Source organism: Macrosteles quadrilineatus, unplaced genomic scaffold (genome assembly GCF_028750875.1).
Source record: "Macrosteles quadrilineatus isolate MER2022 unplaced genomic scaffold, UCM_ALF_1.0 Scaffold_7__1_contigs__length_78375512, whole genome shotgun sequence".
Taxonomy (NCBI): Eukaryota; Metazoa; Arthropoda; class Insecta; order Hemiptera; family Cicadellidae; genus Macrosteles; species Macrosteles quadrilineatus.
In genome coordinates, this window is record NW_026542600.1 from 54,414,900 (window position 1) to 54,430,171 (window position 15,272).

At 32.9% G+C, this 15,272-nt stretch overlaps 1 protein-coding gene across 5 annotated transcripts in view; it reads left to right on the top strand.

Annotated features, from left to right (window-relative positions):
• Positions 1–15,272, top strand: part of LOC128997779 (calcium/calmodulin-dependent protein kinase type 1-like) — a 148,807-nt gene that overhangs the window by 101,016 nt on the left and 32,519 nt on the right. For 3 of the 5 annotated variants that reach the window (XR_008491142.1, XM_054423464.1, XM_054423466.1), the window contains exon 3: positions 12,993–13,064. The exons of the other annotated variants lie outside the window; for them this stretch is intronic. Coding sequence is in view for 2 of the 3 variants with exons in the window: in XM_054423464.1 (XP_054279439.1) it covers positions 12,993–13,064 (72 nt within the window). In the remaining variant the exon portion in view is untranslated. The remainder of the gene's footprint in view (positions 1–12,992; positions 13,065–15,272) is intronic. 5 annotated transcript variants of the gene reach the window in all.

The following is a 15,272-nucleotide window of genomic DNA, read 5'->3' on the forward strand; positions in this document are numbered from 1 at the left end:
AAAACCTTAAAGATTTAATTGAAGAAGCTTAAAGCAAGTGAGAAGGAAATTTAATTAATTGATAACCACAGGCTTGAAGGCTTTCACTAATATTAGGTCAGTTGAAATGAACTAAACGTTTGAACATAATGGATAGGTTCTGAGTATTGGCCACATGATCCAGCCTTAACTAACCAAAATGAACAGTCGTGAGGTCCAAGTGATATTACAAACCACGCTCATTTCAATTATCTGCAATTCTAAATTCAAAGCAGCAGCTATTATCTCGAAATAGTTCACAGTACCGCACCTTCTTTATCGAAAGTAAGAATACATCACTGGGGTTGTTTCCAGAATTTTGAAATTATCTACGAATGGTATAATTATCGGCTCTGAGGAGGATGATGTTCGTACCTTGTTCGAACGTGGACACTGTCGAACATCGGGGAGCGAGCTGGTCTAGTGGTTGGTTACAGCATGGTTGGGGCAGGACTTGGGTCTCTGAAGTCCCGGGCTCAAATCCCACCAAATCACCAATGGATTATATCTCAGTTATAATACAGCAACCCTTAGGTCTAGTCTGAAGTAATGTGAAAAATAATCCCAGGCTAGAGCCAAGACAAGACGCTAGTCGAACATAGTCGACAGCTTGTCTGTGCTGTAGAACCTGTGCTGTCATAGCAGATACCGTTGTGGATGTGTTGCTTCGAGGCGAGCATGGGTGAAGGGTGGTTCCCTCCACGTTCAGTCTGTATGACGGAACGTGTCTCTAACTCTTCATCTACCTGGGACTTGCCAGGGCATTAAACCATTGGCCAGTCCCCAGGGAAGGGTCAGGAGATAGGTTTCACCATACAGAGTATAGTGTTCCGTTCAAAGAAGAGGGGTAGTCTGAGGATGACACCTAGATTTCCCTTAGTACGTATCGTGATCCTTAGAGTGGAAGACACGTGGACTGTGTACGAAGTCATCCAATAATACGTTCAGCCAGGTTCCCCGAAGCCCTTAGAGGCGTTAGTGGACGTCCCATATTGCTCCCGTCTGACTTGGTGAATTATGGATTTACTCTACGTATAAACGCTTAAAAAAATGAATATAATATTCTGTTTATTTTCAAACTTATGTGAAATAAAAATTAGTACTTCTTGAGATAAATTAAAGACGCCATTTTACTGATACATTACGTCCCAGCTATTTTCTAAAATTATCCCTAGGGTGTGTCCTAGGCCACAGAACACAGGCCATTACAGGGTAGAGACCTGTAATAGTGCAAATCATGCGATGAACAAAGAACATGCAACTTTAGGCTAGGGTAGTGTATTGCACTGTGCTAGTGTAACGGTAATAGTAGTAATCATGGCATCCAGGAAATAGAATTACTTTCGCATCGTGTCTTTGCAAGGCAGGGGGTAATGGACCCTTTATATGCACAGAATTTAACAGCGAGCCTTCACTTTAATGTCCTCTATATAGCTTGCTTCGTAGAGTGCAGGACCGACTTTCCTAGTGATAAAATGTACACTTTACACTGACGAGACTTTTATAAAGGTTTATCAGATCAATAATTATCTGAAAATCTATTTAAGCCATGTTACCTCTGAGAAGTAGTTATTACCGCCATTTTCATGGTGAGACCTAGGGTTCGGAGTTGGTATTTTTACGTGTCAGTGTCCCTAAGAGCCAAAAATGATCGTAAACATTTTCCGGTGTAAATTTTGATTTAACTTATGAACACCTAGTTGTATGTGTTGTTTTTTTCTTTATCGAGGTATGGGATAGCAAACTAACCCCATCCAACTATGGAAAGTTAGGTTTGGGAGGTCCATCATAACTGTTTCTGGCTTTTTCGCCAAATCAATATTTATGGATGTAATTTAAAAGATTATTCGAATGTGAAATAAAATATGTTTAGCTAACTGTTTTGCTGAAACGGATTTTTTATTTGTCTACCATAAACATATTAATGTCATATCTATATAACAACAACTGCATGACAACTGTAAATATTATTAAAAATTACTTCCGTTTTGTTAGATCAGTACAGTAATATCGAATATTTTCCTACTACATTTATCTGGGTTGAGTCATCGGTTACGGTCTGTTTGATAAAGTCGTTATGTTCTGTTACAAAAGTAACGTAGTTACTAATCTTTTATGTCTTGTCGGAACGGTTGGAACAGAATTATATTCTAGATAAAGGCATGTAGTTGTAGCGTGTTTTCGACAATGAGGGAACAAGTGTACAATCTAAACATTAATAACAATTTAATATCACGAATTTATCATAGTTGAAAATGAATGACAATCAAGTTTGATACGAAATGTGTATGAGAATAAGGGGTATTCCCGATATATCTAAAAACAGGAAAACAGGTTTTTTGTTAACAAAAGGACTCAAAACGAACCATTTCAATTTGGATTGGCGCAAAGCTTTTAAAATGTAAATACTGTATTGTTACATGGGTTCCGCGAGGTAGGAATTGCAGAGAACAATAGTGATATGCAAAATGTCCACAGTTTTAGCCATCGTACAATCTAAAACCAACAAAGGAATCTTAAAGTCGCTGAATGACCATTACGATAATGTACATTGTTGGGCTTAGCTTCGATGAAAAGGACAAAGCAAGATATAAAGATAGAAAGTGAAAGAATTTCCTATAGCATTCTTTAATACAGTATATTACAGGGAGAATCGTGGCATAGTAGAGAAAAATAAACACCAGCACCACCAAAATAAATAATATACTATAATATCTAGTAGCAACTTCGTTTAGATCGTAGAATAATAGTTACAAAATGTTTGCAATGCATTTTATAAATTTTACCATAGCACACAATAGTCAGAGAACTGAATATCACATCCATTACAATAATATCGTCCGTCGTATGTTTAGCGATGACAAAGAAAGTGTATGATAATGGACACGGAACGGAATGACAGTGCCATCACAATAATAGCTGTCAACGTTCAACTTGGCCTCTGCGTACCATCGCCCAACGTAAATAAGTCTTTTGTTTCTATACAACTTCAAAGTAGTACCATCCATGTAATGACATATTTAGATGTCATACTGTAATCATATTTGAGTCTGTTCCAATCTATAATGGAAATATGAGTAAAGGTCTTGAATTTGGTTTTATAAATTATTGAATTGCGACTAGTCGCCGAATTGAAATTCTACGTTTCAAATATTTGTTTAAGGGGTAAGTAGCTTTTTACTCGAAATTTTGGAAATGTTAAAAGATTTAAACCCCAAACTTTTGCTTTAATAACCAATACAATATCGTTGCAATCTTACAATACCCCTGTGTCAACAAACCTGCGTACTAAGTTAATTTCCGTTTCTCTGATAGGATTTTCAGTTGGATAAGTCCTCAAATGTGTCAGATTTATTCTATACGTAAAATATTTTAGATTTAACAGATACTTGTTCCCTGTAAAGTGTAAAGTGGGGTTTTAGAGAAACATCAAATATTAAGCTGTTATGTTAAATGTAAATTATAGCTTAGTTGAAAAATATAAATTTGCCAAATTTGATCATAATGTATCTACTCGTATAAACAAGCAAACAGCTCTCACAAGAATAACATAGGTATTCATTTTTTGCTGTATACGCGACCACAAAACTTATAATATACTAAATTCTTCATTTTTAACTTACAAAATGATTATGAAAGCTTGTAAAATGTTATGTCTTGAGGGCGAAAACAAGAATAACCGACTTCTACCCTCATAAAACCCATCAAGTTCCTGTTCCCATAGTCCGATCATGCTGGTTTGTGAACTCGTTCGAATAAACGTACGTTTTCACGTTTGTGCCAAATTTCATCAAAATCGGAGGGATTTTACTCGAGTTATCGTGCTAACTGATGGGCCCATATATAAATACAATAATGCATATAAATGAATTAGAGTCATTGAATGAGTTTCAATGATTTTTTAAATGGAAGGTGTCCTTTTTATTCTGGGGACATCAAAATGAAAATACTAAATCGGTCCTGGGTCAAGGTCTTACCCTTACGCTAATAGGTTATTCCCTCTATGGGAAATTCGCGAAAAACAATCGAATGGAAAACAGATCATCCAACTAACCCAATGATAAAGCGAGAAAGCTCTCAAAGCAGAACTCGGGCGTACCAATCAATTCACGCCAACAAATTGAAACGAATTTAGAACGGGGCAAGTGATGTTTTTCATTTTTCACTCATGATGAGTTTTAAAAACTAGTGGAATAAACTTATAATGGTAACGATCGATGATTTGTGTTTCGTCGTGGACCTTTGCAATGATCGTGTAGATTTCGCTTCAAAATAAATAGCAGTTATTTAGCAGAAATGTTTTTATAGTTCATAATATGGAAAATCGCATCAACTTAAGTTTCCAGATTGTGTTTCCCTTCCCTACAACGAGATGCGTCCTCTTTGGAGTTATATTCTCGGTAATTTGCAATTAATTTGCCGTCAACCTGAGATTTTTTCAATTAACGAATTGAATTATTTATTTATAATTGGTTTGGACATTTTCCGTTTAGGGAAACATTTAGAAAAATGATTGACCTTTACTAATGATCAAGTGCTAGGACATAGTTCTATAACTATGTCCTATTCTCCGCTTTATAGTAATGGAAAACGATGAAATTTGTTCAGCACCATCTAGTCGATGAACCTGTATAGTATGCTATTTTTTTAGTTGCATAAAAAAATGGTAGTTGGGTTCCAATGGTAAGCTCATGGACAAAACTTGGTGCATGGACATCTTGTGGTAAAACTTGTAGCATATTGTACCATTCTCTTGTCCCACTCAAAATAATAAATTGAATAGCTCACATCTAAGGCTTCTGAAATTTTATTTGATTTAATACATTTTTCTATCAATTTATCATTAAATGTGATAGCAACAAAATAGATTAAATCGGTTGGAAACCCCTCGAAGAGTTTCGATCAAACTTTCAAAATTTGTTTGTGGCTATGGCTATAATTTTGATGATGTGATTTGAATATTAAGCAAAAATGTATATTTTTTAATTGTGAAAATTAAATGATTGTTCTGATCCAACTTATATACAAAGGAATTGGTGATTATAGACTTATTCTGACAAAAACGTGTACAACCCTCTATCTCAAAATATAGAACGTAATTCCGACCAACCCTTACTTTACTTAACATTTTTCAATGCTTATGTATTTCGGGCCAAATTGCCCCCGTGATTTTCAGACCAGGTGTGTTAGATTGGTCTAATTTTCGCCGTTTCCGATGTTGTCGCTTAGCGTGGCTAGGTGGAGTTCCGCGCGGTGGCGCGGCATCAGGTTAAGGGCTGACGCGATGTACATTGAGTAATGTATATAGTCACGCCATCACCTTTCCCACTCCGTACAATCAAAGACTGGATTTGATCTTTAGGTATCAAACGAAATCTGTGTGTGAACTAAATATCTAAATGCAGTTTAAATATTGAAACTTTTGACTGTTGATAGAACTGTTAATTTTTTTATATTTTGATTTTTAGTTGTAAAATGGGGCAAACCTCACTAGCTTCTGTCTTATTCTACCCCATTTTACAACTCAAAATCGTAATATTTCAGCTATTTCTTATTCTATCTTTTTGAACTTGGTATCGTTTGATGGGAAATAAATGCTAAATAAAAGTGTTCTTGGCATTTTTTCAGAAAATTAACCGTTTTTGAGTAATTTAAGTTTAATAATTAAAATGGCTGCCATTTTGTAATTTTAAGTTGAATCAAGATGATTTTTTTTCTAACATGGGGCTCTTCTACCTTAACCTACATACCAAGTTTTATAAAGATCAGTTTAAAAAATAGAATAATAAAAACGTTTATGTAAAAAATACAAAATGGCTGATATCTGCTTAACAAAGCGATTTTGGAAAACAATGTTATTCTTGATTTTCTCTTTATTTTGACCCATAGAACCATTTCCCGGAGTTTGGCTGTTTACTTACGGGACACCATGTATATCTCATCTGTAGTCAGTGATTGAAATGTATAAGAATAATGTTGAGTTAATTCACCAATATATCGCACCTCTCTCTCAATTAAAGAGTTATAGAAATAAATCAGTTATTGAGAGAGTTACAATATATTGGTGAGTTGATGACACATAATTCTTATCCATTTCAATCACTGGCTACAGACGAGATTGTATCAAATAGCCCCACCGCAGTAGACCTGTAGACTTAGGGAATTTCCATTCGCCTTGTTGGAGTATCAATGATATATTTCCTCAAAATTGTCTGACTTGTTACCTATTTAAGTAACATTAAGTTTAGTGAGTACGTATTTGAAAAATAGGTTGTTCGATGGAGATTTTCAATTTTTATGTCTTGCTCTACTTACATTTTGCAAATTATCGTATGCTAAATATATTCTGTTTTAATTATTAGACCACTAAAAAGTAATATCATATATATTTTTTTATCCATAAACACATTTTTACAGTTCTAATTTCAACTTGACCAAAAAAATAATAACAAACTCAATCCATTATTTTGTTACCTATATCACATCATATCGAATGACACCTGTAGCAATTCAATCCCGACGCCAATTTCATAATTGGAAAGTGTCACATAGAAAAAAACAATGACGTCACTGTTTAAAATGGAACTGAGCGTTGCAATTCGTCGTTATGTTTTGTTGGAAAAGTAAATTTGAACCTAGTTTGTTTGTGCAATTAAAATCGGACAACGCGTTGAAATTTGTTTATAACGATGATGTGCAGAAAGTTTTTAACAGCGTTAAATCCAAACAACTTTATCAGGCTTTGCTGTAGCTTGTTGTATTGTTTTTGTAAACAATGAGTTAATTAATGAGTAAAATTTCCTGAATTTAGTTATTTCCAATAGAGAAAACAAAGTTACTTTGCAAGTTTAGTTTATAAACAAAGTATCAAAGGAAACTTAAAATGTTGTGGTTATTGAAGCCAGTAGTTATTACTGTACTTATCTTAATATAATAACCCAAGAATTTTCGTGTATGCAAATTAAGTAATATAGGCATTAATACAGAAACAACACATATAACGATGCATGTACGCGTAGTTACCGTTACGTTAAAAGAACAATAGACAATAAAAGTTGTAAAATCCAGTGTAATAGTTAAAAATAATATTTTAAAATGCTAGATAACAAATGAAAAGTTGTTTTATTAGGGGAGCATTATTGAAATAAATTGGAAACAAGCAGTTGTATAGTAAATTTCTACCTCATAGGCTTAAAATCGGTTAGGCATGTGCGGTGTTCAGAGTTCAAGTCTGGCCTTTATCCATTGTGTTTATAAAGGTATTAATAATGCAGTAAAGAGCTTAAGTAATATTATAGATTAAACGCACGCCCTTAAAGATTTATGGATTTGTTATCCTTGGGTCAGCTTAACACCACAAAGGTCAGTTCTATAGGTTTATGTAAAGGGTGTTTCAATGTTAACGATTTGTCTCTCCAGCCGACTTTATATCTATTTTAGAGAATTTCCAATATAAGCAACAGTTTTCTTAGTTTTTTGCCACCTTGGATTTAAACTACGTATGAGTTTACAAATTGTCATACTTGGAAGAATGATTGTGATACTTGAAAAGGGTCAGTTCATTTTTTATTTCTCATAAACATTCCTTATAAAATAGTTGTTTAAAAATCAACTTCATCTATTTAAAAAATACACTTATTACTTAGAAATAAATATGGCAAATGGTTATTATGATATATTTTAACCCAGTCAATTTAACTAAACACGTTTTATTTGTAAAACAAAGTATCTTCTTTAAAGCAGCATTACTCGCTAAATATACTTAACGATAAAACAAAATTTTCCTTTTTCAAAGTTTTTTTACACCCAAGAGGGCAGTGAAAAATAAAGTAGTCCAAAACAGGGCGAACACTTGAATCGTAGAATGTCAAAACGGTGTTCGTCCGACGCCCACCGTCTTATACACCTTCAAAAATAATCTCCAGTCAAATATTTTGATATCAAACCACTTGTGACACAAGAGGCCTTATCTGGAGTGCTAATATTTGTGTTTTTCAACAATCAACTTGTTGTTATTTTGATAACATTTCTATTGGATTAGGACGAGGTTCTTCAGTTGTAAAATATTCTTCTATAGATAATGTTTGACGCACAAACTAATCCATCGAGGAATGTGGATTAAACTGGTTGATTGACTTATGACACAACATGCTCATTTTTTAATTTATACTTTATTTATGATTTTGATCGCGTAGAAAATTATTTTATTACAATTCAACATTAATTATTTCAACATTTAACAATACAACATATATTATTCTAGATGGATCTAGTAGTTAAAAATCAGAGATTTGGCCGTTCCTTTGCGAAAAAACAATTGCGTAGAACACAGATGAAAACAGCATAATCAATATGAATGAAATTGAGTATATGTATATGTACATTGCTTGGATCAACGTAATGTTTGTTTTTTCTCCTTTTACATAGGAGATATTTTCGTTTTCTCTATGTTTGTCCGTCTTTCGGTCTCGGTAACATACAAGTATACTTATGTTCGCGTTTCACAAGGAAACTGGAACGAATACCGGACAATTGCGGACACGTCTTAAAAGCGGACAATTGCGGGCACTAGGGATTAATGATACCTGACAAGGGTTTGACAGGTCTCTACAGACAGGTATTTAAGACTGATTTCCATCACACTTTACACACTAACCTAACCTTACGGTGTGTAAAGTGTGATGGAAATCAGTCTTATAATCATATATCATGTATGTATCTGTTCTGAAGGTGGAAATCAGACTCTTTCCAGAACATGTGTCCGCAGTTGCCCGGCAGTGAAATATTTGTAGAGACCTGTCAAACCCTTGTCAGGTAGCATTTACTAGGGATCACTAGGTACCCTAGTGTCCGCAATTGTCCGCTTTTAAGACGTGTCCCAATTGTCCGTGTCCGCAACTGTCCGGACACCACTGGAACATCATTGGAGAAAATCTTTTCGTCGTTCTCTAAATCTTTGAACAGGGTTGAGGCTTCAGAGCTTGTAACTGGTTTTAGTTTCTGGGATTAACATGAAACGTGTTTACAAACCTCCTTTGAGATTTTGAACAGCATTTGTTCATATTCGTGGAAGAAGGCTTTACTGATAATGCCACAAACACATTTGCCGAGGTGTATACATGCATAGGTAGGTCAACATTTACCCTAGGGCTCCTTCAACTGTTCGAATCTGAGAAGGGTTCATTTTATCCCACACACGCTGGATAGAATAAAGTTATAGTTTAGTCTTCGGGTTTACCAACGGACAAGTAAATAATCTATACTATGATATGAGTGAGGTTTGCGCACAATGATCTCAAAAAATGGCTCCTACGATTCCCTACAAATAGCTAGAAATATCTTAGTTTTAGGATAAAAACAATATCCATGCTAGGCTCTGTAGAGGGGAAAAATCGTTTTTCGTCTTAAAATGAAATGTCAATATTTTTAACATTAGTCTTATGGACTTTCAAGTAGCTATGACAGTTTTACGAAAATGTAAACAAATGAATTGTAACATATGCTTTAACAAATAATTTACTGTACAGTAGCAAATTACCGGTACAAAAGAAAAGGACATTATCATTATATATCCTATTGAGCATTTATTATACAGTGTGTTAATTAAGTTTTAAAACAAGTCTGTATTTTTTAAATCGAAATAGATAAAAATATTCCGTTTGTGGTGTTGATAGTTAACAAAGGTTCCATAATTTTTCACATCAAAGATATTTTTAACCCCCCTGACAGGGTAGGAAGTATGGGGTGACGTATTATTTCAAATAGCAACTCCTATTGAGTGACAGCAATCAGAAGTGTTCGAAATTTGTTTGCATTTCTTATTTCTCTTTTGTTTGAATTTACAATATTTTTATTATTTTTACAACTTTTAAACACTACTAATTGTAACTGCCTCGATCAGATTTAATCAAATTAAATTTGGTATTTTTTCATATAAGTGATTTATTTAATTATTCTTAAATACTATCATTGGTTATCGAAATCGAATATATTTATATTTGTGTAGTTATTGATAGAAATAGCTGTTTTTGTAGCATCTTTGTAGCATTTTATAATTTTCCTCACGCCCCCTTGCAAAGGATGATTATTTTTATTTTTTGTTTGTATTCTAATTGTATCAATTTACACTTACACAATTTATACAATAATGTTTAAATTTTCTAATACGCACTGCAATAAAACTACATCTTCAATACGTATTTATAAGTCTGAATTTTGTAGAAAATTTAACACCTATCGTTTATATTCAACAAAAACATATCTCTAACTAATAGCTCTTAATAAAAGTGATTAAAACAGTTTACAGAAAACGTGCACTTCTTGAACTGTAATAGATGGTCAATTTATTATTTAAACGGTTGCAATATTTGAATAAAACTACGAATTTTATTTATCAGATCTTTGTCTACTTGTGGTCATATCTTTCAAAACAATATAGTTTATCATAACGTCACGAACATTCTTATATTTACAAAAGATCAATTGAATCTCATTGATTTTAGAAATCTATGATCTTGAGTATCTCATGTTACAACGAAAGGAAGCACTGCGATTGAAATACAGAATAGGGAAAGGTAACAAATGAATTTCTAAATATCAGAATCATTTTTAAATGTGGAACGTCAATGACTATCAACACGAAGAGATAATTTTACCTGTCTTTTTCCAGAGAATTTGTTTCATTGAAATGTTTAGAAAGGTAGGGTTTAACTTTTAATGGCCATCACAAATAATGTCCTGTGTAAAGAGTTAGCAGTAAATTAGTCAACTATGTTAAATCACAAATTTGAAAAATCAAATCCTTACAATACAACATTGCACATAAACATATTTTTTTCACTTTCACTCTTATTTTTCATGTTAATAAATTATGATATTGAAAGTGTATGTTGACAAATTGAATTTACTTCTGAATAATACTTTTTGGAATATTTCTGTTTTCTACCTCCCTCTGAATGTGAGATGCGATGCGTTGCTTACATTCAAGATATTCTGACAGTCTTCTTTACAAAACTTTGATACTGTTGGAGTCTTTCTTTGACTGAAGTTTTGACACAATGACAGCTGATGAATTTCATATTTGTCTGCACAGCCCACCCCTTAAATCTTCCTTTGTGGTTTCATGCTTTTTTAACAGCAGGATTGTTTTTTAAATTATTTCAAAATGTCATCGATGAGTAAACTATATTTTATTTGTATTACAAAGATTTTAGAGGCAGTATTTAAAGAATCTTGCCTACTAATTGGCTGGTATATAAGTCCACTCTTTAAATCCTGTATGGTGTTAACATTGATTCAAATGCAAATTATATCAAATTAAAAAAGTCATGTCATTTTCTTTCACTAATACAAAATTTTGTTATAAAAATATTACAAAAGATGTGGTGCAAGTATAGAATTTCAATTGTTCAATTAATATGAGTGATTTTTAACTGTCATGAAATATCCAGAAAATAACTCCATCAATTAATATTTAATAAACACACATTTCACAAACTAATTTTTCGTCACAGTTTATAAAAATTATGTCCATTAAAAGTTTGCATATTTTATGTAAAGAGAAAGATATTTAATGAATGAAGAACACCGCGCTGCTATGATTCACCACAAAATAAAGAATTTTATAAAATTATACTCTTATTCAAAATCAATGCATTCCATTATTAAATACCCCATTGGTACCTCTTCAGATAACTTGAATAAAAACAAGAAACGAATATAATTTGTGGTATGTCTAGCATTCAAACTTATGCACATTATGCCTCCAATCGCGCATTATTTACAAAAAATACGTCATCAATCTCGTCATCAATCCATTAATCAAGCGTTAATAACCCAGTATTTCTTTTTAATTTTTACTAGACATGTCAAATGGTCTTCGTTTGTTTATGTTGTATGAAGTGTGCAGATATGTTGGTGGAACCGACATATCTCAATTCTCGGTAGTTTTGGTTGAATCAATAGTATCGTCCAGAATGTGCTATACTCTGATTATTAAATACTACTGTAGTATACTAACTCATTATACTAAATAAACTCTTTAGCACCTAGTGCATACTATTAGGTATAGCCTACTACCATTTTCTTATTTACTGGCATCTCTTTTAACTTTTTTAACACGTAACTCATTATTATGGAAAAAAAGTAAGTCAAATTACAAAAGGTATCAAAATGTTCTGCATATACAAAATATGATGAAATTATAGGTTTTAACTGTATGGAAATACAGAAAAAACATGGTAAACATGACCCTAGCTATCTGTGTAATAAGAGCGCAAAGTATGTAATTGCTGCTCGCAAAATCAGCTGATTTCACTGTTAGCAAATAACCTAACCTAAAAAGTAAACATTAACCTAAATGACATTTTATATGTAACTAAAACTGTAATCCGTGTTATGATAAGTTTAATGTGGTTGTAGGAAAATCTTGTGTGTATTAAAAGCACAAACAGTCATTGCTGCTCTCGAAATGTATGGCCACACTAGATAAAGCTTCGTGCGGCCATCTACAGTTCTTGAGCGGTAATGACGTACTTTGTGCTCTAAATACACAAATAACTATCTCAGTGTTCATAATATGATCTAATGTTGCTATCCACCAAGGATTTTATACCAAGAGGAAAAAAATAAATATGTAATTACATTTTCTGCGGTGTCGACGCGACTGAGGAACTCCGAATACTTGCAGACATGGGAGTTCTCGACCTATAAATCCTTATTTTATCAACGTTCTTCTTGTACCTGCTCACCCCTTGCTCAATACTCTTGCATAGCAAGAGCAGTGGCCTAATTCGAGGTAGAGTGGTAGAGTCCACCATTTTATATTTTTATAGCAATAGCTTTATTAGAACTTTGGCAAAGCTGGTCATGCATGAATGCCGTTTGGCACCGACTGTACATCGCTGGTTGTGGATGTGGTTGTTGGTTGTGGTTGAGCTGAAGTGATGTTTGATCAAGTTGTTGATTGTTGCTAGGTTCAGTGGTTCTGTGAGACAGTCGGGACCTCCCGGTTGTGGTGACCAGGGAATGATTGGAGAACCGATGAGGTGAGTCTATAGGCAGTGGCTCTGCTCAAGCTTGCTATGGGAATAACCACATCACTGGTATATGGCTGAAACTACCCTTAGTTAGTATTCAAATTGAAATAATCTACTAAAATTTTAACTAAAACTTTAGTGTACCTAAATGCTAAAACTTCTAACCAATACTTGTAAATGTTTAACTTTAGTTGTTGAATAAAACATTAACGTATTTTAAGGTTAGGGGTTTTTAATTTGTTTGGTTTTTTTAACCCTAAAATAAAAGTATTTCCTTGACTCTTGATTTAACTAATACCTAATTTAAATATTTAAAACTATGTAAAAAAAGATTTTCTAATATAATTACTATGATTTAAAATTAACGTGTAACACACCCTCCTAAACAATTTCCTTATGTATAAAATAAAACCTAAAATAATAGAAAAGTAAAAAAAATATTTTACAATTTTGATCCATCACAGTACAATTTTTGTCAACTCGACTATAATTCACTCAAATGTTTAGTAGTTGTAAACTTACTTATATTTCGTTAAGAAGTAATTAATTACTAAAATAAAAGATTTTTAAGCTAGATAAAGTTTAAAGAATATACTTAATAAATGTTTTAAATAGCTTTTATAAATTTAATTTGATTTAAAATGTAATAGCATACTTTTTTATAGTTAACAATCAAAAACACTAACCTTTTTTTAGTCCTTTTCATTTACTTTCTAGCAACAATGTATTATGTGGGGGGAAAGATTTTATTAGTAAAAAGCAAATGCCATTTGTCTATGGACTTTACTCTGCTATAATTGGTTATTTCTACTCGCTCGATCTTTTAATTATTTTTATATTCAGTAATTAGTTTTTCAGATTTTAGTTGTCTTCTGACTTTAGAACAGGTATGCTGTATTTTAACATACTATAACTTAACAAATTTAAAAATCATATTTCCTTTTTACAACCTTCATATTTCTCAATGTCGATCGTTATTTATTTGATAACTTAAATATCATATCCTTTTGTTTCAGCAATTTGTTACAGAGATTTTTAAAGTATGCATATACACACATACTTCTATCAGTATTTCGTCAAAATTCATCTACTTACAAGTATACATCAAAACTGTGTGCCTACATTATTACAATTTTATTGAAATGCTATAAATATCATAAAACTATTTCATCTCCAAATATATTAATTTTTATATTCCTCCTTTCTCATCAATCCACATATTTTTATTTCTTCCTCCTCTTTGTTAGTCCTTTTTTTAAATCATCTAATTAGTTTTTAATCATCATTTTGAATTTCGATATATTTAGCTTTTTGTTATTTGCATACAGCATCCTCTGATTGAGATTTAAATTAGGGGGAAGTTTACCAATTATAGTACTTTCAACCAAAATGCAATATTCAAAATCAACGTAATTTTGGAAAAGGGTTATTCAGTAGGTGTTCAGAGTTCAGAATCTTTAAGCCTCTTCAGATTTTAAAGGGGTTTTCGGATGTTGGATGGCCAATTGTGTTGTGGGTTAGAATGGTGTAGGCATGGAGTATGAAAGGTAGATGCATGTTTAGCTGCTCGATTTTCCTTTGCATCAAAACAGGTTGCATCAAAATATTTGTCTCCAGAGATCTGTAAGTCTACATTAGTGAGATGGATGTCTCAGTCCTAGATATTATTGTATCTCCTGAAATGGAAGTGTACCCTACTGTAGTACTTCCTATTATTGTCTTAGACAAAAAGGTCTCTGTCTGAAATGGATACCTCACGGACAAGGATAATTCAAAATACAAGATTGCTTTTGTATGAGTAATACAGAAGGAAATACTTTAAATAGAAGACTATGTTGAGCAAGTGAATGAAGTGATTTTATGTCGAAAGAGACATGATTGCTTATGTTATGTAAAACCAATTTTAAACAAAACAATGAAAATTTAATGATATTTATCACATTTTTTCCTGGTGTTGGTCTGTGGCTCAGTTCATCACTTGCAAAACTAAGGGTGTAAGTAAATATCATATACTTACACCTCTTCGTCTTGCAAGCATCAAGTTGTTAGGGCATCAGACTGTGAAACCAATACAGCGATGTCATGGATTCGCATCTCGATGCGGCCACTTAAACTTGATCAATACACTGTAGTTCATTCATGTATGAACCGGCTCACAAATTGCTTTGCTTTATACATTCTACAAACATGTCTATGAGGCCCATGTGGACCGGCAAA